The sequence below is a fragment of the Macaca nemestrina genome, chromosome 5 (genome assembly GCF_043159975.1).
Source record: "Macaca nemestrina isolate mMacNem1 chromosome 5, mMacNem.hap1, whole genome shotgun sequence".
In the NCBI taxonomy this organism is placed as follows: domain Eukaryota; kingdom Metazoa; phylum Chordata; class Mammalia; order Primates; family Cercopithecidae; genus Macaca; species Macaca nemestrina.
In genome coordinates this window covers 33,800,125-33,827,713 of record NC_092129.1, presented here as the reverse complement: position 1 = coordinate 33,827,713, position 27,589 = coordinate 33,800,125, and the positions used below count along the sequence as shown (strand labels likewise).

General features: G+C 34.7%; 1 protein-coding gene across 7 annotated transcripts in view; it reads right to left on the bottom strand.

Annotated features, from left to right (window-relative positions):
* LOC105465590 (laminin subunit alpha 2) overlaps positions 1 to 27,589 on the bottom strand; it is a 628,094-nt gene that overhangs the window by 364,557 nt on the left and 235,948 nt on the right. For all 7 annotated transcript variants that reach the window (XM_071096438.1, XM_071096439.1, XM_071096441.1 and 4 more), the window contains exons 5-8: positions 15,397 to 15,576; positions 12,419 to 12,508; positions 10,369 to 10,486; positions 4,754 to 4,932 (exon numbers count right to left, since the gene is read on the bottom strand). In XM_071096438.1, coding sequence (XP_070952539.1) covers positions 4,754 to 4,932; positions 10,369 to 10,486; positions 12,419 to 12,508; positions 15,397 to 15,576 — 567 coding nt within the window. The remainder of the gene's footprint in view (positions 1 to 4,753; positions 4,933 to 10,368; positions 10,487 to 12,418; positions 12,509 to 15,396; positions 15,577 to 27,589) is intronic.

Here is a 27,589-nt window from a genome sequence, read left to right as displayed (position 1 = left end):
AGGGCAATATATATAAGATAGAACCACAGAGTATGGGAAATGGGAAAATTTGGGTTAATGTAAAGTTTGTTTCCTTCTTTTCATTTCTTTAAGACTGTTTTTGTAACTTTGTGACTTCAAACAAAAATTACAACATTGTATTAGTGGCTTATAAATTATGTGCAACATATGAAAACTATAGTCCAAAAGATAGGACTATATCACTATATCATGAGCTTAAAATACTACCATCTCACATCCGTCAGAATGGCTATTACTGAAAGTCAAAAATAACAGATACTGGTGAGGTTGCAGAGAAAGGGAACATTTATACACTGCTGGTGGGAATGTAAATTAGTTCAGCCACTGTGGGAAACAGTTGGGAGATTTCTCAAAAAACTTAAAACAGAACTAGCACTCAACTCAGCAATCCCATTACTGGGCATTTACCCAAAGGAATATATATCATTCTACCATAAAGCCACATGCATGCATATGTTCATCGCAGCCCTATTCACAGTAACAAAGACATGGAATCAACCTAGGTACCATCATCGGTGGACTGAATAAAAAAATGTAGTACATATACACTATGGAATACTACACAGCCATAAAAAAGAATAAAATCATGTCCTTTGATGCAACACGGATGGAGCCAAAGGCCATTATCCTAAGTGAATTAATGTTAGAATAGAAAACCAGATACTGCATGTTCTCTCTTATGAGTGGGAGGTAAACATTGAGTACACGTGGACACAAAGAAGGCAACAATAGACACCAGGGCCTACTTGAGAAGGGTGGGAGCGGGGTGAAGATTGAAAAACTTATGCTTATTATCTGGGTGATGAAATAATCTGTGCACCAAATCCCATGACACATAATTTACCCACGTACTCCCTGAACCTAAAATAAAAGTTGGAATGGAAAAAAATATATACAAAGAGGTACTGCTAAAAAGATAATAAAGGAAATAAAATGGAATACTGAAAGATATTTGTTTAACATAAAAGTAGACAGAAAAGGAAGAATGGGAACAAAAATTTTGTGACACAAATAGGAAACAAAGAGCAAAACCCGATCATATTATTAACTATATTAAATTTGTGGACTAAACACACAGTAACTTTCAGGATAAAAACTCCATCTATTTTACTCTTTATAAGAAATCTTTTAAATGAAAATAAAGATAGGTTGAAAGTTAAACAAAATCAGAAAAGACATACCATACAGAGTAAGCATATGAAAACTGCTATAACAATATTAATAAAAAACAAAGTAGACTTTATGATAAAAAGTGATATCTGAGATTAAGTGGAGATCATCACAGTTATTAAAATATCAATTTATAAGATATAAAAAATATAAAGATTCAAAATATTCTAAATATGTATGTACCTCATAACAGAGCTTCAAAAAACATGAAGAAATACTGAAAAAATGAAAGAAAGGTAGGAATCCATAATCAGACTGGAAAAATCCACATTTATTTGTTTACCAAGAGAGACCATGCACTGAGCCATAAGTTAAATTTCAATAAACTTCTAAAGTTTGACATCTTAGAGAGTATGTTCTCAGATCATAAACATCCAGTGTAGAAATAAAAAATGTAATATTTAATAAAGCTTAAATATTTGGAAATTAGACAACAAAAAATAAATTGCAAGAGAAATTATAAATTATGTTACATAGATAATGAACATACAGAATTTCTGAATTCATGAGCAGCAGCTAAAGAACTGCTAGAAGGAAATTTATATTTAAAAGTTCACATGATAAAAGAAGAAAGGTTTAAAATCATTTAACTTTCCAAATTGATAGGTAGCAAAAGAAGATATAATTTAAACCCAAAACAGGTCAAATGAATAATATAATAAATAGAACAGAATCAATAAAAATACAAAAAATAAAATGGCAGGAGTTTTTTTGAAAAGATTAAGAAAATTGATAAACCCCTAACAAAAGTGATCAATAAAAGGAGAAAAGCACAACTTAATCATTTTAAAAACCACAGAGGGGATATCCAGATAGATGCTATAGACTTCAAGAAAATAATAATGGAATTTTTAAAACTGCCAATTGCCAATAATTTGACAATTTAGATGAATTGAATAAATTACTTGAAAAATACAATATATCAAAAATTGACCCTCCCCAAAGATATTAATACAAAACTTATCTAGGCCTATGTCTAATAAAAATTAGCCAATGCATTTAAAAAAGTTTTCCCACAAAGAAAACTAGAGACTCAGATAGTTTCACCGGGAAATTTTATCAAGCATTTTAAAGAGAATTAATTTTAATCTGAAGTTACTTTAGAAAACAGAGGAAGATGAATTGCATTTCCCAGATCATTTGTTGATGCCAGTATACCCCGATAAAAAAACCTGACAAAGACATTATAAGAAAATAAAATTATAGACCAATCCAATATCTTTTATGAAAGGATGTCAAAATTCTTAACCAAACATTAGTCAACTGAATCATCCAATATATAAAAATGATAATATAACATAACCAAATGGAGATTAATTCACAAATGCAGAGCTGGCTTCATATTTTAAAATTAAATTTGTGTAAATTGTCCACGTTATCAGAATAAAGGAGAAAATCCTTATGTTCATTTCAGTAGGTTTCAAAAAGCATATGACAAAATTCAAAACCATTTTGTTATAAAAACTCTCTGCAACTTAGGAATAATGGGGGACCTACTGAATCTGATAAAGGGCGTCCATTAAAAATCTGCAGTTCACGTCATACTCAATAGTGAAATATTACTTTAAAATTGAGAACAAAGTGAAGATGTCAGCTCTCACTATTTTTAGTTAACCTTGGCATAAAGATTGCAAAGCAAGAAGTAAGTCTGAATTTACTTGCGGGTAAAATGATTGTTTATGTGTACGTTTCTAAAGCACGTAGTTTAAAACTACTAGAACTAATAAAGAAATTGAGGATGGCTATAGGACATAAAGTCAATATTCAAAATTCTTTAATAATTACATTAAATAATTTGAAAACTATTTTAAAAACTTTTTTTGCAATCATGCAAAGCAAAATACTAAAGATTAATTTAACAAAAGACATGCAAGATCTCTGTACTGGAACACTGACATGAATAAAGAAGATAGAAATAAATGGAGAGGTATGCTATGTTCATTGGTTAAATGACTCAATATTATTATGTTATTTTCCTCAATACTTGTTTTCTTTTAAAGTTTAATTTTTTCTTTTGACAAAATTGTATATATTTATCAAGTGTGACATGATATTTTGAATATCACTGTATATGTTATATATATATACAAATTGTGAAATGGTTATATCAAACTAATAACATATTATCTAACATAATTATCAATTTTGTGGTAAGAATGCTGAAAATCTACTCTCAGCATTTTTCAAGAATAAATATATTGTTATTAACTATAGTCACCATGTTGTGCAATAGATATCTTCAATGTTTTCCTACTATCTAACTGAAATTTTGTATTCTTTGACCAACAACTCCTCAAGCTCCATTTTCCATATTTGCATGTAGATTCTAAGCAATAATCCTAATATTTTCTGTAATTGACAAGTTGATTCTAAAATTGTATGGAAACACACACACACACACATACCCTGCTATAGACAAAACAATCTTGAAAATAAATAATAAAATTGGTACATTATATTACCTAAATTCTAGACTTACTAAAGCAATGAAGATAGTATGGTATTAGCACATAGAGAGAAAAACAGATGCTTGGAAAAATAGATAACCGAGGTTCTAGAAATTGATCCATGTAATATGATCAATTGATTTTTCAACAAATGGTATAGAACTTCAGGTTAACCATATAAATCTGGTTACATATTTCACACCACACACAAACATTTACTTGATATGGGCAATAGCTCTGTAAGTTTTTAGGATAAAAAATATTATTTAGACATTGAACATGTACTTCATATGAGAAGATACAGGAATGGTCAATAAGTCCTTAAATTAAAATTAAATCCAAAATCAGATGCCATTTCACATCCACTAGATGACTAAAATCCGAAAAGGTAGTCAACATCATATATTAGAGATGATATAGAACAATTGGAACTCATATAACTTTTTGGTGAACACATTATACATTATTACTAATTTGGCAAAATATTGATGGTTTCTTATAAAGTTAAGCATCTACCTATCTTATGAAAAAAGTATTCTACTCCTAAGTATTTACACAAGGTAAATAAAAACATGACTATAAAACGTATAGTCTAAAAAAATAGTAGTATAAAATTATTTGTAGAAGCTAAACTAAAACTGGAAAAGATCTTGATTTCTATCAACAGGAGAATGGATTTAAAATTTTAATATGTTCAGGCAGATAAATACTACTCAGCAATTTCTTTCAAGAAAAAGAACTACTGATGCACAAACAACATGGATAAATCTCAAAATGTTATCTTGAGTGAAAGAAGACAGACTAGTATGTACTGTATGATTTCATTTTTATGAAATTCTCTAAGAGGCACATGTAATTTATGTTCTAAAACTCAGAATAGAGTTTGCCTGGGGTGGGGATTGACTGGAAGAAGCCATGATAAAACTTCCTGGAGTGATGGAAATGTTTTATTTTACATCCTCACAGATTTAGTTTCAACTATGAAATATTCCTACTCACCTTTTAATTTGAGGTTCAACTGCTTAGAGAAGCTTTCAAAAATTTTTTTTTGTATAAAACATTTTTGTATGAAAAAGCAAAAAATAACTCTTTATGAAGGAAAAAGCATACTTTACCCCTTTGGGTCTGAAGAAGCCATCAATACATGTCTCACAGTTTATACCAGCAGTATTTTGGGTACAATTAATGCAAACACCCCCTCCAATGTACTTTCCATGTATATTCAAACTCAGACTTCTTCTGGCAACATTTTCATCATAATAGCATTCTTCAGCTTTTCCATGACAATTGCATGCTGCATTAGGGAAAAATAAATTAATAAACATTAATTTCAGATTTCAGATACATTTAAAAATCATTTCTATTATACATAATAGATTTTTTTTTTTTTTGAGACAGAGTCTTGCTCTGCTGCCAGGCTGGAGTGCAGAGTGGCACCATCTTGGCTCACTGCAACCTCTGCCTCCCAGGTTCAAGCAATCTTCCTGTCCCAGCCTCCCGAGTAGCTGGGACTACAGGCGTGCGTCACTACACCCAGCTAATTTTTGTATTTTTAGTAGAGACAGGGTTTCACCATGTTGACCAGGCTGGTCTTGAACTCCTGACCCGTGATCCACCCGCCTTAGTCTCCCAAAGTGTTGGGATTACAGGCGTGAGCCACCGCTCCTGGCCTAGATTTTTGTACCATACGGGAAATTACATTTAGCATACACACACACAAAGGCATCTAGAAAGTATCTGGATTTATTGTAGGTATTAATAAATTCACACATTTTAATGGAATTTGAAATAATTAAAACATATACATTAAGCTCAATCATATGCAATTGCCAATATTTGATTTTGACTAATGTGCAATTTTATATGGATCAACTTACAATTTCCTATTATAACAAATAATAAATTATTGAATGATGGCACTGAATGATTAACAACTAGGTCATCTGTAATGAATTATTACCATATGGAAATTTCTGTATTAGAGCCTATGGGTAAAGAAAAATACATATAATGTAATTCCTTTCTTTTGATACTAATAACAACTAAAACATATTTAGGTTTTTTTCAATGCCAGACACTGTTCTGAATGCTCCATATTTGTTGCTACTGATTTTAATCCTCAAAAATGCTTTTAGGAATTAGGTATTATTATTATTAACCCATTTTTATATACTAGAAACCTGAGTCCAGAGAAGTGAAATAACATGTAAAAGATCCTCCAATCAGTATTGGAAACCAACCTCTGAAGCCAGACTCCAGAGTCTGCACTGCTAAAGACTGCCAGGATCCCTTCACATTCTACCTGGTGAATGAAATAAGATACATGGCGTGCGCCAAGGAATTAAGACAAACCGAGAGTTAGCGGCTAAGATCATGCTATTTTGCACCCAACTGTCTTGGATGTGAGTGTGCTCTCCCCTACTTAGTAGTCATATGACACTGGAAAATTCTTAATTACATGAAGGCTCAGTTTCCATATAAAACACGGAGTGATCAATAGTAATTACTAGATTGGGATATCTAAAAGTGCAAGTGAGATAATGCAAGTACAATCATTAGCATAATGTCTTATAAATAAGTTCACAATTGATTTTTCTTCTCTTCATCCTCCGTGTCTTTTTCATGTTACATTAGAAGAATTCAAAGAAGTGAAAAATCCCTTTCTCCAGAAAGGATTGGGTAAGACTTTTCTAAACATGAAGAATTTATATTAGGATAGAACCAGGGAAATATACTGACGTAGAGTCTCCTTCCTACCTGAGATGTTGAGTTTCTTAGGAGTACTTACATTTATTTTCACGTGTGTGTGTGTGTGTGCACATAGGTGTGCTTGTATGCATACAACTCAATCTTTTTATTTATTCTACAAAAGGGAAGGGGCATTTGTATACTGTTTAGAACCATTTCTTTTTACTAACAGTAAATCATGAAGCTCTTTCCACATTAGCATGTGTATCCCCTAAGGGTACACAGGGTACTACTTGAATGAAGGTATTGATCAGGTCCCTATTAATGAACAGTTACACAGTTTCCATGTTTCTCCCTTTCAAATAACACTGAACACATACTGAGAGGACAAGGATGCTGGGTGCAGGGAGGAGCTCTAATGTTAGAAAAGTTTCCTATTTGCCAATTGAGAGACTTAGGCAAAAACTCAAGTCCTAGCATCACTTTAGTACTTGTCTCTTATACATGTTTTGCGAATGCTTAGCAGAATGCCTGAAACATACTAAATACTGAGCTCAAGAAATGTTAGTAGCAGTAGTGGTAGCACTTGTATAACAATGATGAGGATCATGATACTATGCCCTGTACATCTATATTAATATATCTATAGGCTAAACTCCTGGAAGCATAATTTCTAGTCAGAGGATATGTAAAATTTAAATTTTAATCACTTAAAAATTCCCCTCCAGGAATGCTATGACAAATGAACTTTTCCTCTAGTAGATATGATAAAACAGTGTCTCCATAGCCACCAAGCTAGTGTGATATCAACCCTTGAATATAATTCCCGGACATAATAAGCATTCAAATATTTGTTGAGTGGAAGAATAATCACTTTGATAAGAATAAACACTTTGATAAGTGAAAAATAATATTGTCATTGTTTTAATTGATACTTCCTTCATTATGAGTGTGATTATCTTTTTACAAAGTTATATGTCATTTCTGAGGAATACCTGTTTTGATCTTTCTCATTTTTACAGGTTAATTAACTTTTTTCTATTGATATGTAAGATCTCTTAATATAGAAAGGTTATTATCCCTTTGTCATGTTTGTTGTAAATACCCTTCCCAACCTGCTGACATTTGATTTAGAATATAGCATTTTTGCTATGTTAATGGAGAGTTTCAAACTTTAGGGAACACACAGTAATAAATACAAATCACTAGGCATTGTAAGCAGTTTTATATCTTTAGGACAACATACAAGACTTCCTTTTTTTTTCTTCAGAAAGACAGTGATATAGCTTGGCTCTGTGTCCCCACCCAAATCTCATTTCAAATTGTAATCTCCATGTATGGAGGGAGGAAGGAGATTGGATCAAGGGGGCAGCTCCCCCACGCTGTCCTCGTGATAGTGAGTGAGTTCTTACAAGATCTGATGGTTTTATAAGGGGCTCTTCCCCCTTCACTTTCTCCTCTCTCTCCTGCACCATGTAAGACATGCCTGCTCCCTCTTTCTCCTTGATTGTAAGTTTCCTGAGGCCTCCTGGCCATGCAGAAGGGTGAATCAACTAAACCTCTTTCCTTTATAAATTACCCAGTCTCGGGTAGTATCTTTATAGCAATGTGAAAACAGAATAATACAGACAGGATCTCACTATGTGGCTCAGGCTGGCCTCAAACTCCTGGGCTCAAGAGATCCTCCCACCATAGCTTCTTTCCAGTACCTGGGAGCATGCCATTGGACCTGGCTATGAATTCTTAAAAGCTTTGTTGTAAAAGTGTATTTCAAGAAACAGTCAAAACTTCTGCTGCCAGTGTAAGCAGAGGAAAACATAAAGTAGTACAAACTCACACTATTTAGAATTGGTGTTGTCAAGAGTGTTTACAACTATGAACTACTATAGGTAAAACACTGATGCCAAAGAAACGGTCCTTCACACACTCTGTGCAGCCAGGACCCTACACCTACAGCCCCATTTTCTGTCTGTAGACTGCAGCCTACCCTGCTCTGTGTGTAACCTTCAAGAATATGGCTAGTAACTGATCACGAAGCCATGTTTTTGCTCCGTCGTCAGCAACTTACTATTTCACGGAATGTCCAAGATACATCATATGAAACTGTTCTTTAGTAAAGGCTTAGCAGTTGAATGAATATTCTATGCTTTTTAGAGATATTATCTTCCCTTATGTAAGCTAGATTGATGAAAATCCAAATTAAACTCAAATGAATTAGAATGTGATTATTCATTTTATGGAGGGATTTGTCATGTCACGGAAGGATTTTTCTAAATATTAAGGTGATTGGAATATGATTCAACTTGGAAAAGAACATTTTTACATAAGCTTTTAGGAATGTATTCATTGCTGAAAGTGTGATTTTATGTATGACTTTATGGCTAAGATCCCCATCTTGAATTTCTGGGTTTTTAAAATGTTTGTTTTTCAGTTTGGAAATATGACCTTCCCTCTTCCCTACAGGGAAAGAAAAAAAAAATGCTTCACAATTCCACTATTTTAAAAACGTGTACAGTAGCAGTTTGAAATGTCTTGCTTTGGTTAGTCTACCTCTATTGCTAACAAGTTGCTCTATTCTTTTTGTTTTGTATTTAAACATAGAAACACAAGTAAAGAGTGGTAAAGGATTTTGCAGAGCCACTTAACATTACATAATTATCACTGTGTGAAAGCATGTCAGTGGCAACAGGAAGACCCCTAACTTCAAGTGCTGCTCCCACTTATGATTACTGATATTCCACAAACAGAAGAGAAATGTAATTAAAATTTAAAGAAGCTCGAGAGCAAGCATCCCTGGGTGGCATTACATTTAAAGTTACTCTTTAGAACAAATGTCTGTTTTCTATGGAGAAGCTGTGGAGAACTGAGAGATTAGCCAGAACATGGCTGGAAGTAGTTGAAGGAAACAAAGGCTGGGCTTCCAATGGTCCCCTACCATGCATGGTGAGTGATGATCCAATGGTGGCTCATGCCTCCAGATATGCTTCTATAATAATGGGAGATTTCTAATTCATAATATCTTTATAAGCAGGCAGACACAAATCCAAAAGCAAATGAAGTGAGTGCAGAAAATAAGGAGACCTAATAGCATATATGCAGAATCTCAAACTAAAAAGAAAATACAACCATCCCTCAATATCCATGGGAATGGTTCCAGGACCTCCCTCAAACACCAAGATTCAAGGATACTCAAGTCCCTGTTATAAAGTGGCATAGTATTTACATACAGCCTATGCACATTCTCCTGTATACTTTAAATCATCTCTAGATTACTTATAATACCTAACAAAATGTAAATACTACATAAATAGTTGCTGTATTATATTGTTTAGGAAATAATAACAAGAAAAACGTCTTTACAAGTTCAGTACAGATGCAATTATTTTTCAAACATTTTTGATCTGCAGTTAGTTAGACCCATGGATGGGGAAACCGTGGATATGGAAGGCCGACTTTATATCTTATAGTTGGGGAACATTTTATGATTAAGGTGTGTTATGATTCAATAGCTTTAAAGACCTGTCATGTCTGACATGTTGTACATGATAAATGTGAGTTGAGTTAATTTGTTATTCGGAGAATATATACTGTTGGTATTAATTTAAAATGTCTATCAAGCTGTTTTTGAAGGCCATATATACTTAGTGAGCTGAAAAAAATGTGGTTAGGGCTGATTTACTGTAATATTAATATTTGAATTCAGTTGAATTGGACTTTATGCTAGTTTAGGTTTACAGCTCAGCCCAAGACTATTTTCAGGTCTTTTCTTGGGTGGAGAAAATCTCCAGAAACACAGGTTCCTCCATGATACCTGTCACCTAATAAGACCAGTTGTCACTATTAGGCTATAAAGTCATCTGCTACGTTTCTTAGATATTTCCCTTTAGGAAAAGCTAGACATATGGGTTCTCTTCGAAGTGATAATATAAATGAGTATTTGTTGACACATTTGCATAACCAGCCATTTCACTATTTTTCATTATTGGCTTTTTTTTCTTGGAAAGGAAGTATGACATATTTTGTTGGCTTCTAAAGAACATACCTTCACATTCAGTTTTAGTTAGAAAAGTTCCAGCTCTCCAGGGTTTCTGATGGAATCCTGGACAGCACTGATCACAGCTATCGCCACATGTGTTATGTTCACACTCACAGCGAGATTTCTAGTCAAGAAGAGGGAGGAAGCACAAATTTTAGCCTTATTTAGAACCATAAAGGAAGCCTCTCTCTAAAGATACTACGAAGAAAAGAGAAAACATCTGGACTATGTACTAAAATGTAAAACTACACAGTCTAGGAAGAAAGTGGTGCCAGGCTTGAAGTGGGTGTATTTGATCGACATCAGCTTCAGGAAGTCCAGGCTGGTTCTGGAATCACTGGGTTTAGGCTCAGAAGAAAGCAGGAAGGCCAAGCTGGGAGTGGTCTTGAAGACTGAATTCTCCTTCTCTGATGCCTGGGAGCTATGTGTTTTTTGGGGGTCGATGTGCTTATTTTAAGGCTCCCCTCAAAATGTTGTTAACATTTTTGGATATGGCAAAAAGGAGGGAGTTGATTCCTAGGCCTCTGGGGATGCAGGTAAAACATAAATCTAATGTCTCTAGGACTAAATCTCCTGTCTGTGTGTGCTCTGAATACAGTCTCAATTTGCTACATGGAACTGGCCTTCCAAGGCTGTCTTGCGGACTTTCAAAGCCTTGGAAACACTGCTCATCAGTACACCTGATAGAAAGCACCCTGCCTGCATTAGCTATTTGTCCTGATGTTATCCCTCCTTTTGTCTCCCTCCATCTGATAAGCCCAGGTGTGTGTTGTTCCCCTCCTTGAGTCCATGTGTTCTTATTGTTTAGCTCTCACTTATGAATGAGAACATGCAGTGTTTGGTTTTCTGTTCCTGTGTTAGTTTCCTGAGGATGATGGTTTCCAGCTTCATCCATGTCCCTGCAAAGGACATGATCTCATTCCTTTTTATGGCAGCATTGTATCCCATGGTGGCATATGCATTTCTTTCACTTCTTACAAATAAAATAACAGTAAATGGATTTTTAAAATGCAGAAAGCCAGTGAGACAAAGGGACTCTAAAGCCTGTGGAAAATTACGCCTAGGTGATGGGGCAGGTGATAGGGGCAGCAAATGACCATGACATGACACACATTTACCTATGTAACAAACCTGCATGTTGTGCATGAGTATCCCAGGATTTAAAGTAAAATTTTAAAAAATGAAAAAAAAAAAAAAAAGCACCCATACCAGGCAGAAAGCAGCACTGCAGCTTTGCCCATAAAAATATGCTAGTGTACTTTAATCTTCCTAGGAGATAACATTATAATCCAATAATCAGAAAACTAGCTTTGAGTATAATGTCATTTGCATTACAATATTTGAGAAAAAAATTGTGGCCTATTTACATTCACTGATGTTACTATTCAATGTATTTTTCCATATACTATACAGGAGATGAGTTTGAATTTCACCAGTTTGTCTACGACAGGAAAAACAGATGCTCATTATTCATCTTCTCCTTTAGGTTATGTTCACTTAATTCATTGTCATTAATGAAAAAACTCTATCCAAAAGCATTCTGGCATTTTCCGGCTTGCCACTACTGCTCTCTTGATTCTCTCATCCACTCCACCCCCTCCATCCCCTCATTGCCCCTGCCCTACTTTATCCTCCTGTTCCATTGCCATTTATATATTTACTTCCCTGCACATTTTTTAATTCATTTGCATTAATTTTTTGATTAAAAACTATAAAAGAAATGGTCAGGTTGATTGATGGCAGGCATTCGCTAAAGCTACATCATGAGGCAGGCTGTCATAGCTAGAGAGGTTTCAAAATAGACCAGTTTGGAGCCTTTTTGAAAAAAAGAAAAGAAAAAAGAAAAACTAATCTGTTTTCTGATACTGTGATGGCTGATTTCAAAGTCTATCATCCTAACTGCCAGCTCTTATTTCACCCTGGCATGGATTTCTGTTACACTGTCTAAGTGGGGACCTGACACCCATTTACAGTGTTCTCTGTCAGCAAAGACTCTCATGAAACATTTTACAGCACAGGGCTTCATTTTGCCTAAGCATCCTATAAATATACATACATTTGTCGCTGGATCAAGTGGACAAGCCCTGGCATGACCATAGCAGATGCACATCCCTCCAACTGAAATATCCTTGACCGAGTAGTAATACTGCAAAAAGCAATGCAGAGAGAAATCCTGTTAAGATGATTGCAAGGTGAAAATAACAAAAGGGGACATTCAGTAAAAACTTTATTTTCTGCTTTTATCCTTAGTTTGAAGGACATTTGTGTTTCTTAAGGACAAGTGAGGACTCACAAAACCAACAAAGTAACTTCTAGCATTGTAATCTTAGCCCAAAGGAAGAGTGGCCTTTAATTTAAGTTAGGTAGGCATTTTAGAAATGTCTTTCTCCCAGTCAGTACCAAGTCCATGCTGGAGTACCTGTGGCTGACAGTAGTTTTTATCTGGGGCTAAGGACAGCTATTCTTCTTAAAAGTTGTTTTACATAGTTTCTTGCAAGAAACCCTCTTTTATTGTGATTATAGGAACTGCAGTATTCACAAATCATATGCACACTGTTTTACTTGATGGATTTGAAAAGAACTAACAAAATTTAGGGAGAAATTGTGCTCATAACAATATAGTCCTTAATTATTAAGAAGAAAATTAAAAAGTCATTAACTGTAAGTTTATTGTGCAGAACATTTGCATTTTTATATTACTATGTTTAAAAGTCCATACAATTACCTTTATATATGAAGTTAATATAGAGCTATCTTACTAATTATTTTAATCTATCCAGCTATTTTTTAAGGATAATTATGGAGGCTGGACTATTTTTAAAATTTTAATTAATATGTACATAACATTTTATAATTTTCAGAGCACTTTACATTATCATATTCAAATAACCATCTTAGTGTTCAATAGTTCTATTATTCCAATTTCACACACAAAAGAAAAACACAGATTTAGCAAGAATATGTAGGTGGACACATATCTGAGTTACCTGACTAAAAATCCCCTTTTTCCAATTTACTTCTTTGTTTCTTTTTCCTTTTATTTGTTTTTGTTACATACATATAGTGTCTTTGAAAATATATTTGTTATGTTATCTTATTTGATATACCGAGACCTTGAAGTAATGGAACTGGCTAGGGAGTTTGGATAGTATAAATTTTTTTTTTTTCATTTTACCTCATCACTTAATAATATACATACAAATAGAGATATTTGCTTAGAATGCTGATACAGTAGTATTTGTAAATGCTTTTAAAACTGTGAAATCTATTTCAAATATAAATGTATAATGCTTTGCTTTGAGTCGTGAAGAAGAGCTAAAATTCGCTATCTTATTTTTATATATTTAAATTTAGATGTAGTGTTTATTGAACTTCAGTACTTTCAAAACAACATATTTATATGTTGACTTACACTGCACTATTTTAAAGGCTCATGTACGATAAAGTTACAAATAATAGATGTGTACCCCAACCCCCACTCTGCCTCCTGCAAAAGATGATAGAAAGAACACTAATTTATTTTCATTGATTTTTTTTCTCTGCTAGATATACTGTCAAGAAAGATTAAATTTCACTTCAATATTATTCAGTCTTCCTCGGTGTATATTTTTAAGTCACACCAAAATTAGAATTGAAAATGTTTTCTTAAATGAGTGAAAAGTCTAAACATTGCTATAAAATAATGATTAGTTTTACATGAGACAATGTACAATATGTTGAGATATAATACAAGGGGAAATTATTTCAAGTTTGGAAAATACAGGGCACTAAAACATCTGACATACGTTGCATAGGACTAACTAAAGCCTTAAAAGTTACCTTGTGATGATGGAGAGGTTAAATGTGGGAAGTTAAGTAACGAGGAAAGAAAACATGTGAGGAGTATTTAGGATCTGTAACTATTTACCCTAGTGATTCAGCAATTTTGCAACTGATAACAGTGGTGTTACCTTAGTAGGATCATTCTAGAATTAAGTGCTTTGTCCTACAATATTAATTTCTCCCTATAATCCTCTTTCTTAGCTATGCCTCTAGTCATACAGGAGATACTCTATTCACAGGAGTTTGCTTTATGGAGTTATGGCTGAATTGATTTCACTGATAATAATGTCTTGGTTGTGTAGCAGCATATGTGGGAGGTGCCATAAACCAGTGAATGTGGTAGAAGGTAGACAGGAGGAAGCACGGTTATCACTCATACCAATCTGAGTTGGTCATCTATCTTGTAATTCCACAAATTCCTGTTTAACACTGGAAGACAGCACGTCTGTTAGCTCTTGTGTTCAAAAAGCTTTTGAAAAGATGCTTTAAACTTTTTTCACCTAATATTTTATTTGTAAAGGAAAATAAAACAGTATGTAGAATCAGTTTTCTCCTATAACAGTGCATTTTTAAAACTATGGATTGTGATTCATTAATCAAGCATAAAACCAAATTATTTGATGGCCTACAAACCAGCAACACCAGCATCACCTGGAAAGTTTTTGAAGTGCAGTGTCTCTGCTCTGCCCTACTGAATCATAATCTATATTTCCACAAGATCACTGGCTAATTCCATGCACATTAAGGTTTCAGACATACTGCTCTCTGTATGTGTGCATGTGTGTATACTGGCTCAGTTATGGCAAAAATCATGTTTCAAAGCCCCTGCACTTGCAGTAGTAACTTGCCAAAGCCAATTATAATAGCAGTACAGATCACCTAAAGTACAAAGACTAATTTTATCCTGAAAAGTAAGATTATTAACTGGACATTGTGATTCTCATTTTACAAAAGAAGAAATTAAAGTTTGAGAAGGCTAAAATGTTTGATAAATGTTACACGTGTAATAAGTGGCACAGCTTGAATCTGAACAAATGAAAGTCTGCCAAATTTCAAATAATGATAATTAATAAAAATAATTTAAAATTCTAAAATAAAAATTTGATAATAACCACTCCTACAAATCACTAACAATTTTTTAAAAGTATTTAACAGACAAAAAGATAACTGGGATATCATTTGTAGGTTCTAATACGATTCATCATAACTTACTCTTCTGGTGACAATGGGGTCAATTTCTCTTGGGTCTTTGTGAGCAAACATCATCAAGTCAGCATTCAGTGTGCGGATCCTCTGAAATCTCAGGCGAATATAGCGAGCAGAGGTAAACTCCAGCAGTTCTGGAGAAGGATCATCGGCACTTGGTCTCCCATTGATTAAAGAGATGTGAATCTAGACAATATGAAAAATAATTTAACAATTATGTTTTCCAAAATTTTAATATTGATTTTGTTTCTTTTTCTTGGAAAAATAAAGGTAACTTCCCATTCTCCCAATCTGTTAGGCAGATTCAGGTACATGCCTATACACTGGCATCCAGTGAAGTAATTGACATATGTTATAGTCTTCTTAATACATGTACATGCAATTTGTTTGTTTATATCATAGGCATTTCTCTATATACTTCAGCTACCTCTATTTCTTTCTTCCAAGGCACTGCACCAACTTGACCTTCTTAGGATTTCCACGAATTCTTAATCATTCTTTCTCTGAAAATTATTGTGCCCTAAATTATTTAAGAATCTGTGGTATGGTGGGAAACCAGAAAACTTGGGGGAAAAGTTATAAAACATCAGATTACAAAAGGAACCCATTAGGAACTTAAAATAATTCTATACTTGAAAGCATCACATTATGTAGCCTTAAAATGTGGAGAATAAAAATTACAAGAAAAACTAGACAAATCTATCTTCACAGTGAGATATTTCAATAGGTTGTTTTAGGTTATTGTTGTGTGTAGTTTTGTTTTAGTAATTGATAGGTCAAGAAGACAAAAAATGACCAAGAATGTAACATACTCTATGAAAATCACACTCTAAAAAATATGTTAAACCTGAATGGAACGGTGAATTTTTTAGGACAATAATTTAGCACAGTTGACACCGAAAGAAATACAATTCAGTCAGATCATTTTCTATGTGAAAGAAGAATTGAGAAATTGACAACAAACTGCCCTCCAAAGGTGTACAATGCTGGCAAGCTCTCACAGAGACGTCCCAAGAGCAAAGAATTCTGATGAAGAATAAACTGTGTGATAAAATAAAAAGTACTGTTAGCACAAATAAAGGAAGTATGTTCCCATTACCTAAAGAACTCTTGTTAATAAAGAAAGAAACACACCAACAACATAACAAAATGCACAAATATATGAGGGCCCTATTCAAAGAAAAGAAAATGAAAATTACTGTTAAACGTTTATAAGATACTGATCCTCCCTCATAATAGGATAAATGTTAGTTAAAAACTAATAAACTTCCCATTTTTTCAGATTGGCCAACTCCACAAATATTAGTAATACTCTCTGATTGTACGACTAAGAGAGTAGGTACATGTCTCTTACATTTACAGGTATAAAGTTAAAATGATACAAATTCTCAAGAAAGTAAATTGAGCAGTAACTATCAAAATTAGAAACACACAGTAATTTTGACCTAGCAATTCCACTTCTAGGAATTATTCTACAGATATAAAATGATATGGATACTATAATGCAGGTGAACTGAATATGGTTAATGGACTGAATGTTTGCATTCCCCCACTAAAATTCATATGTCGGAACCCTAATCCCAAATGTGATGATATTTGGGGGCAAGGCCTTTGGTAGATAATTAGATCCTGAAGGTGGAGCCCTCATGAATGAGATTAGTGACCTAATAAAAGGAGGTCAGAGAGCTAGCTAGCTCTCTTTCCACCATGTGAGGCTACAAGAAGTCAGCAGTATGCAAGCCAGAAAAGAGTCCTCACCAGAGGGCAACCATGCAGATACCTTGATCTCAGACTTTCAGTCTCCAGAACTGTGGGAAATGAATTTCTCTTGTTTACAGCCCGCCTAGTCTATGGAACTTTCTTATGGCTGCCCAAACTGACAAAAACAATATTATTACCTCAGCATTTTTGATTATAATTTTTTTGTCACATCAAAGGACTGGAAATAACCTAGTATCCATCAATATGGGACTGGTTAAATAAATTGTATATCTGCATAATGAATTATTTGCAACCATAAAAAAGAATGAGGAATCTCTCAATATACAGATAGGAAGAAGCACGTATTTTCACTTTTTTTTTTTTGTAAATGGATTATTACCTATGTAACAAGTTGAATCAAACCAAAATTGTTAAAGAAAGTGAAATTGAGTGGTAGATTTTGAACTGAAAATACACACACACACTCTCACACACACACACACAAACATACACACAGCGCCAAACGTACAGGGATGCAGGAAGTGGGAGTTCTGTGCTGTCTGGGAGATGCTTGGGTACAGGACAGTGTGTGCACTGGGGAGCTGTGACTCAAGGTCACCCACTGAAATTTTCATCCACTTTTGTAAGATGATATATCATGTGTTTTAATTACATTTTTTGACAGGAGAGGCAATGATATGTATTTCCATTGCTAACATCCTGCATTTAGATAATCCCAGGGAGCCTTTTACAAACTGACTGCCAATAAACTACTTGAGTCACCAGAGAAATATAGCAAACTCTGAGAGGAGAAACTAATTCTGGTGTCACAAAGAATAGACTCAAAATGCCTCACGATAAAAATATGAATATGTTCCAGCTAATTGAATCTACCTTGGATACTTAGTAAGGAATAGAATGCAAGGTCTTCTAAAATACTGAATCTGAAAATACTGAATCCTCTCTAGTGCAGGGATTCTAAAAGAGTAAAGCAGATCTTGTATATTCCTCAAGATACACATTTCTGGCATCTAGCAGGTGAGCCAGAAATGTGTTTAGAATTGAGTTATATTTTTCGCTTAAGGAAGTAAGAGTTAAATGTTAAAAGAATGGATAAATGTATGGATGAAGCCATTAAAACTAATTTCCCTCTGAAATTAACCTTGGCACCCAAGAAAGTCACCAGTGCCGTTGAACTCAAGCTTACATTTCTATCAAATTCTCCCTCGACTGCCCCCAAAAATACTACTTGAAAGAAAGAAGGAAATCAATACATGTCTAGGATTATAGTTTCTGAACATTATTAGGGTTTATTTGGTGCGAATACTGTGGTGAATCATGTTTGTGCCGTATAAAGAATCAGTAAGTTTCTCATTTAAATATACAAAGCACATTTTGGAAAAAAAAGGTGTACATATTCTCATTTAAGTTAATAAACCGTATGATAGCTACATGAAGGATTCAGCAAAAGAACACTTCTCACAGCTTTGGTATTTTCATCAAGCTACTCTGCCAAGAGATCTTGTGAATACAGTTAGTCCCAAGCTGTTTCTGGGATATAAAACAAGCCAGCTGTTTGGCGATGTTGTGTGCAGCTTCCTTCCACCGTTTTGTGTGTATTTTTTTTTCCATTTTCCTTCAAAATAAATCATAATGTTGGATAGGATATTTCCACTAGCACAATGCAGTGTAATTCCAAGTCCACTGGATAGCTTAGCATACTTCCTGATTTCCTATGGGGTGACAACCGGAGGGTGGTATCAGTCTTCAAGGAAGATGAAATGTATCCATCCCCAAGACCACCACTGTCTTGCTGTGAGGACCTGAGAAATCTGTGGCAGCCTGTAATGTCTTGCAAAGTGGTTTCTATTACAGACCTGGTGGTGGGTGTATGTTCATGCTGTCACAGGAATTCATTCCAACTGAAAATATCAGACTATGGGTATCAACTGGTTTTTTAGATTTTAAAATTATACTTTTCTTTGAAATTCATTTTCCAAGGCAAATAAATGGGGGAAACCTCATCAGAAATATCTCTTTTTATAACCAAATGACTATATCAATATGATACTCTGTTCACCCAAATAATCCTGTTTTTACTAGTGTAAGCATACAATATAAATCATGTTTCCTTTACAGATTAGTAAGACCTCCGTGCGTCTCTGGCATTTTTATTTTAGAATACATTTTAAAAATGATTTATGCCGCAAATAATTAGATTTCTCATATAGATGATTTTCCAGTATTATGCTTGTCTGTTTATGTTGCTACATTTGTTTTGGACAGCTGGAAGAGCCATAATTCTAATACCTTCCCTAACAATACAAGTTTCTTGAGTGAATGGATAGACGGGAGAATGAAGGCTACTGAAAGGTCATGGATAAGTATCAGAAACTTTGAAATAAGTAGCAGAAGTGGATAAAGTTGGCAACTTGATGTGTTGTATGCTCTCTCTTAAAACATGTTTATGTTATCAATCTCTACAAGTGTGCAAATGAAATAAGCAAAACAAATTGAAAGTAAGCTGACCCCAGGAGACAAAACAGTAAATCCATACGTGTAGTTTGAGATTAAGAATGTACGAATATGGACAAAGAATTTGTATGTAAATGAGTGGCTGAGACATCTGGGAACCTCTTAAATCCAGTCATGCTCAATATGGCATTATTTCAGGAGAAATAATAAGATTATAAAAAGAACTTTCAAAAATAAGCCTAATCTCTTTTCTTTTGACTGTATAAAAAAAGAAGTACCATCACCCCTCATCAGTTATAGTTTCAGGGGATTTGTGGGGATTGGTTCCAGGACCTCCTGTGGATATCAAAATCTGAGGATGCTCAAGTCTTTGATATAAAATGGCATAGTATGTGCGTGTAACCTACACACATACTTCAAAATTATTTAAATCACATCTACATTACTTTAAATACCTAACACAATGTAAAGGCTATGTAAATAGTTGTTATACTGTATTATTTAGGGAATAATGACAAGAAAAAAGTCTGCACATGTTCAGTACAGATGCAGGTATTTTTTCTAATATTTTTCATCTGCAATCAGTTGAATCCGTGGATGTGGAATCCACAGATTCGGAGGTCTAACTGTATACATTTGAAGAAGCAAGGTGAGCTGTAGAAAGCTCAAGGAACGGGAACAATGCAACAATTGGTCATTGTGTTTCTAGCACAGAGTAAAGGCTCTGAGTCTGGCTCGGGATGGTAAATAGGTACATTTTGGTTTATTCCTCCACAAGGCTCCTATTATTCCATTGGTCTTCCTCCATTCCACTGAAACTGCTCTTGGGAAAGTCACTAATGTCCTTCACATTACTAACTGAAGTGTCCAATTCTCAGTCCTCACCATATTTGATCTATTAGCAGCATTTGAGACAACTGATTACTCCATTGACTTCCAGGACACACTGTTCTTGTTTTCCTTCTACTGCTTCAGCTACCCCTTCTCAATCCCCTTCACTGCTACCTTTAATCCTTCCTAACTTTCTCGTAATAGAGCACCACAGTGCTCAATCCTTGGCCTTTTTCTCTGCTCTGTCCTCACATACTCATTTAGTAATCCCATTGAAGCTCAGTTTGTACTAAGTGTATTATCATCTTTATGAATTGTCACTGGCTTTATTGTATGTATCAGCATAGTCACTGAAAAATAATCTTACCATACCTTATCAGAAAGTTTTCACTGTAATTTAAGAAATCTTATTCAAATCAATGGAATATTGAAATACTTTTAAATGTTATAAAATATGAAAATACCATGAATATATGAAACAGTAATGCATGGGTAATTCAAATATACTGTATAAATGACAAGAGTTTCATAAGATATAATTTATTATACAGGTTAATACAATCTTTAGACCTTTCAGACTAGACATTTCCTTATCAAGAATCTTTCTGGCCTTAATGAGCAAATACAGGATTATGGACTCAATCTCTTTCCAGGCATTATTTCCAATTATATCAGGCACAGTTTTTGAAGTATTCTGTCAATTTTCCTTTACTTCATATTTTGTTATTTTCTCCAGCCAAGAGTTCTCATTTTTAGAGTCATTTTTATTAATTCTAACACTGCTTATTTGCATATTCAGATGATTAGGTACTCTGAAGGCTTAAAACATATGCTTACCTCTCAGAGCTTTACTCCCTTTTTATATTTCAATATTTCCCATTCATATAGTTAGTCTATCACTCATTCATTCAAATATATGTATTGGATATCTACTAGATGGTCACTGAATTTTTACTTTCCTTTCTGTGTCACGGTCTATCTTATCTTTAGGTCCTTTCCTCAAACACCTTTTCTGTGTTCTCACTGCTTGCCATTTACACAGATGTACTTTATATATCTTTAAAATCTCAACTGTGTTGCCAATTCCATCTTCCCACAAATACTTCCATGGACTGTCTAGGATCTCCTTCTACAATTTATCCAAACTCCCTTGACTCCCCCCTATTTTTATTGCCAATTTACTTGCTTGTGTCTGCTAATAGATTTAAGTTCAATGAGGGTATACATTTTCTTATTTATTGTATAGCCTCAGTGTTTAACATAATGATTTAAGTACATACTATATTATCAGTAATTATTTGTTGAATGAACATATCAATAGCAGTCCCCAAATACTATAGACTAGAATAGAGCTTCCAATGAATTAACTCTTTCCTCAAGCAAACATTTACAATTTGTGCATTGCATGTATCATTTAAAATTTGTATATGCTTTAACCGTATTTTACCTATATTTTTAATTCTATTTAATGACTGTTCATCATAAATTCTAGTATAAATTTATTTATTATAGTCTAATAAATTATTTTAGAGCTATAATAAATATTTAAAAAAACATTATATGGGTATCTTCATACATTTAGGTAAATCAATAAAGGATTATTAAATATACTAGTAGAGCCATTTATATTTTTTAGTATACAGAGCCATTTATATTTTTTATCACAAAGAGAAAAATAATTTTATAAATGATTTGTCCCTTCAGGTGCCTTAATATTCCTTTTTTTTTTTTGGAAAGACTTTGTTTTCATGCAGCATGGAGGGCACTGAATTAGTTTGGAAGGTCTTTAATAAAGGTCCTTTTTTTTTTTCCTACTGTCACTACAAATTTACACGACCAAACAGAACAACTACTCTTACATGTTCGATGACTACTGAGTGGCTTGAAAGGTAGTGCTGTAATAATAAAGTGTCAAGAACTGGGCACAAGCTTCTTGAACTTACCTCTTCCAAGAATACAAGGAAATGGCAACTTGAACTGTTCAACAAATATGACTGTATCATTGACAACTCTACCCCTAAGCATAGACTTAACAGGTCTTTCCCTCTTACATAAGAAGGTATTATGCTTTCAGTACCTAACACTGTGACCACAGGTCACTGATGGGTGACCTGTAACCCGTAATAACTGAATGGAAGATTCTGATATCCTTCCCACTGGTCATAACGCATAAAAGGAACACTGACCACTAAGTGCCTGAAAATTTTCAAAAGCTGTAAATCATTACTGCTTGATTCCAACTGTCCCTGAACTTAAATTGTCATTCTCCTTTTCTTTAATATCTTTAGAATTACAGTCCTTGCACTTGTCATTCCTGGATGAAAGCTTTGCCTTCTACAAAATATTTAAACATATTCTTCAGTCAAAGCAATAGTCTTTAATAAATTTCAACATAATAAGAAAAGCCGTTTTCTTTAAAGAGTGTTTGTTATTTTATGTTTTTATTTTTCTTTTCTCCTAGTGAAACTAGTTAAAAGGTTTGTCCAGTTTTTTGTTTTGTTTTGTTTTCCTGCTGGTCAAAGAAGAACAGGTCTCTTTCTCTCTCTCTCTCTCTCTCTCTCTCTCTCTCTCTGTCTCTCTCTCTCTCTGTCTCTCTCTCTCTGTCTCTCTCTCTCTGTCTCTCTCTCTCTCTCTCTCTCTCTCTCTCTGTCTGTCTCTCTCTCTCTCTGTCTCTCTCGCTCTCTGTCTCGTTGTATCAGAGTTGGCTGCAACATTTTCTTTTTGTACCAATAGCAGATTTCATATGGCAGTGCTTTCTAACTACTATGGAACTACTGAACACCGGAAGAACTAAGTTTTTAAAAACGATCAAAAATAGAAGCAAAGCCTCAGCTGCTTTAGGATTCCAATTTTCTCAAAGTCTTTATGATTCTTTTTCTTACAAAGCCTCTGGTGGTCGTCCTGCTTTATGCAACTCAAAGCAACAAACAAAGCATTTACTTCTAAGCCCCTTATTCAAGATGAGCTTAGGTTAGTTTCATCTGAAACATGCCCAGGTGGGTGACCTGTAATCCATATAATTGAATGAAAGATCCTGGTATCATTCCCACTGGGCATGATGTACAAAAGGAACACTGATTACTAACTGCCTGAAATTTTCAAAAAAACAAAACAAAACAAAATAAAATTACTAAATGCAAATTTCCCCCTTCCCTCTACCTTTCTTTTTTTTTCTCTGAAAGGAATTTGGCATACAGAGTTCATTTTACATATATTTTTAAATGCTTTCAAATAATTTTTAAAAAGTACTCAAAGTTGAAATATAGTATTTATCTTTGTGTTTTTCTTTCTTCAGTTAAAGTATATGATAATTACATAGATAAAAGAAGAGCCGTCAAAATAGGGCTTCTCAATCTCTTTTGGGAAATGTAGACAACAGTGTCTGCATTTGATAAAATGCAGATTTTATCAAATGCAGACACTGTTGTCAAATCTTTGTGCTGTTAAGCTAAGACTATATAGGAATACACAGCTAGGAAACAATCTAAGAGGAGTAGCTTCAGAGCAAGTCAGGAGGGAAAAACACCAGAAGGAAGTTCTTTCACTCTCCTCAAACATTTGCATTGCTCCAAATTTTGTTTTGGGCGTGCCCCAACCAGAGATATCATAAGAGAATAGAATCATTAGTCATGTATTCCAACCTCATTGCTATTTCAGAAATTTCTTTACAATACGCAAGATCTTGTACACAAAAACAATAGTAGTTATTCTTCCAAAGTTACTGGGTATGAGACACTCTTGCATGTGATCTGTATGTACGAACTCATATAAGATTAACTCATTTAATGCTTCAGTGTGTTCAATTCCAGTCTGAATTCACTGAATGTGCTCATCACTACCCACAGAGGAAGGGTTCAATAAGCATTTGTTGAATGAAAAAGAATTGGTCATCTAGGCCCATTTTGAAGACTTGTAGTGACAGAAAGCTCACCACTAGTGAGAACCTTATTCTGTGCACCTTCCCTTCGTTCTATCATCTGATTGGGATTCCATTCCAATCCTGTCTATGACAGACCCAGCATTTTAACTCCATCTCCTCTTTATTGTCCTGCTGTTGCTCTTCTGGAATAGTCTTTACTGTTTGATTTTCTGCAGATCTTGACTTTTCTTCATGAATTTGTGTTGGATGAATCTGTATTCTATCCATTCTAGGCTTCCTGGGGTAGACTGTTTACCATGCCCTAGGTCACCATGTAGGACCCGTCATGGGATCAGACAGTGCCCAGGTCCCCTGAGAAGGTGCAGGAGTGAGGCAGATTAGAATACAAACGTCACTAAGCCAAAGGATAGTTCCAGACCCAGTATCACCTCCTGCCATTGATCCATAACAGTAGAGATCCTCCTGGTAAATAGAAGCAAAACTCTATGCTGACCAAAATCAGAATTGAAACATGCCTAAGAGTTGAGGGCTAAAGCAGGGGTCCCCAACCGCTGGGCCATGGACCAGTACTATCTGTGGCCTGTTAGGAACCAGGCTGCACAGAAGTAGGTGCCTGAGCTCCGCCTCCTGTCAGATCAGCAGCTGTGGCATTAGGTTCTCAAAGGAGCGCAAACCCTATTGTGAACTGTGCATGTGAGGGACCCAGCTTGCAGGTTCCTTATGAGACTCTAACTAATGCTTGATGATATGAGGAAGAACAGTTTCATCTGGAAACCCATCCCCACACCCCACCCTACCTGCCAATTCCGTGGAAACACTCTTCCACAAAGCCAGTCCCTGGTACCAAAAAGGTTGGGGATTGCTGGGCTAAAGTATTATTCTCTGGAAAAGAACCAACAACTCCTAAAGTCTTACTAACATCTTAATAAGTGAAATTGGTTATGATAGGTTTAGTACCTAAGTACTTTAGTAAGTAAAAGCCATTCCCTAGTTTTCAAAAATACGTATGCTTTATGGTAAAGTCTACAAAGAAGAAAGTGCTAAAACCTCAAATAATAGGGAGATGAAGAAAATATGTTAATAACAAAAATAAATTTCTGTGAAATAACATGATCTCCCTTAATGTGGAGAGCTGTTAGAGAAAGTTCTGATAGAAAACAAAATAACTGAGAGTACAATGACCTACATTGGTGAGACAGAACAATCAGTACACTTGAAAGTCAGATAACAACAGCTCAAAGGAAAACTTAAGCAACATTTTCCTGTTTTGTTTTCAGTCCCCGTGTGGGAACACTTGCTTAAAATTAAAATAAAATCTTGCAGCAGGAGGTCTAAATATGGTGCCAGATCCTGTGTCATTAGATTGGAACAAAACCTAGACCGGAACTTAAAAGAGAAATTCAGTCTCCTTCATTCTCATTCTCTGACTCAAAGGTTCTTCAGAGAAAAATTGAATTGTGTGTGTGTTTGTGTGTGTGTATTTTATGAGTACATAAATGAAAAGCTGTATAAATACATTAATTTGGATTTTTACTCATATGTATAGAAGCAGCATTTCAGGATAGCTACCAGCAGTCTCAGCCGATTTAACGTTCAGAAAGCTTAAAACTCAAGATGTCAGAGACTTAAATTTTTGGAATCATACTATCGCATACAGGAGTTTAGGCAGAGATACAAGCTCTTCAAGACTGAGCATTCCATTGGCTAGCTAATTTCTAATGTTCTTAACATTGTGTGTATGCAAACTGGAGTTCCTAGTGACTGTCACCATCCTTCCACACTCTGACACTTGCCTACCAACTCCCTACTCTCACCTCTCAATATATCAACATTCTCTGAATGTTCCCTTCTTTTGCCACCTTTCCCTCTCTTAGTTTCATTTTCACGTGACTAATTTTTTGGTGTCTCTTTCCATCACTTTACCTAGTATCTATTCTTCTTTACTTTTGCCCTGTTTAATTTTATTTCATCTGTAGAGTGAAATTGCATATTCACAGTTGGTCAAGTTTCTCTGCTTTCAAGTGAACTCATGTGTTCAATTACTCTAAATATAGCCCCTAGCCTAGCTCTATAAAAGGAAACTCAGGCCTCTCTGATCTTTTCTCATTGCATAAGGAATTTTAAAAAATTAAATTATTTTGCAGAACAAAATTGTATATTTTCATAAATGATGAGTCTTCATTTCAGTGGGTTTATAAACCTGAGTCTATGTGTGCGACTGTAGGGATGTTTGTATATATATGCTTTTCTAATATTGTTTATCCCCATGTGCCTGATACTTTGTGTGATTCCATGTATGTATGTGTGTTTGTGTGTGTGTTCAGAGAGTTAACCACAGTTTAAGATCACATTTGTTGGAGACAAGTTGCTTGTGTTCAAATTCTGGCTCCTCCACTTACTATCTATGTGAATTTAGACAATTTACTTAATCTCTCTGTACCTCAGTTTTCTCTAACAAAGGTAAATAAAAATAATATCTATCTTATAGTGTTGTTTGGTGGGTTGAAAGAAATAATTTATGTGAAATGATTAGAACAATATCTAGCACACAGGAGAAACCATTGGTAGTTGTCATTACCCTTGAAAGAGTTAAAAAAAGGTAAATGACACTGGATCTCTCCATTAAGCAGGATGCGCTCCACCCTTTATAGCAGTTACCTGTTACCAACACGGACAGCCTGAGATAACATGAATAAGTAAGTTTCCACCCACAATAAAGAGGTGCTTCTGGAAATGCTAAGGTAGCTGAACATCAATAGGAGAATGTGCATCAAGGAAAGCAGGACATGTTCTTGGGTTTGTCTTCTTATCCATATCCAATTTTCATGCAAGCAATTAAGAGTAAGGTCAGAGTTCTTTCTAGCTCAAATCCCCTCCAGATCTCTGCTGAGGTGCTGAGGCTGTTGCTCTGGGGATGACCTATAATCTCGTCCCCTGACATGATGGCTTTTGCGGCTGAGATCAGAGTAGATGACCAAGGACCAACACAAAGGTTGCAGGAACAGGAGATTGTAGAATTATTGACATCTGGGCAGTAGTTTGTGAGAAGCGGGAAATGAAAAATAGAAGAATGCAATGGAGAAGGGATCCTCTATACATCTGACTTCATACTTAAAATTTTGTTAAAGCCACCACATTTGCAGCTCACCATTATGATGTATACAGATGGCTCGATATCATTTAAAAATATCAAGGTTCTAAGAAAGTGTTTCATTGAGGAGATCTGTAGTTAATTTTACATGGCTTATAGGACAACAACAATTTTGATACAAGTCAACAGTATTCCAAAGTTTAGGTTCCTACCGTTATGGG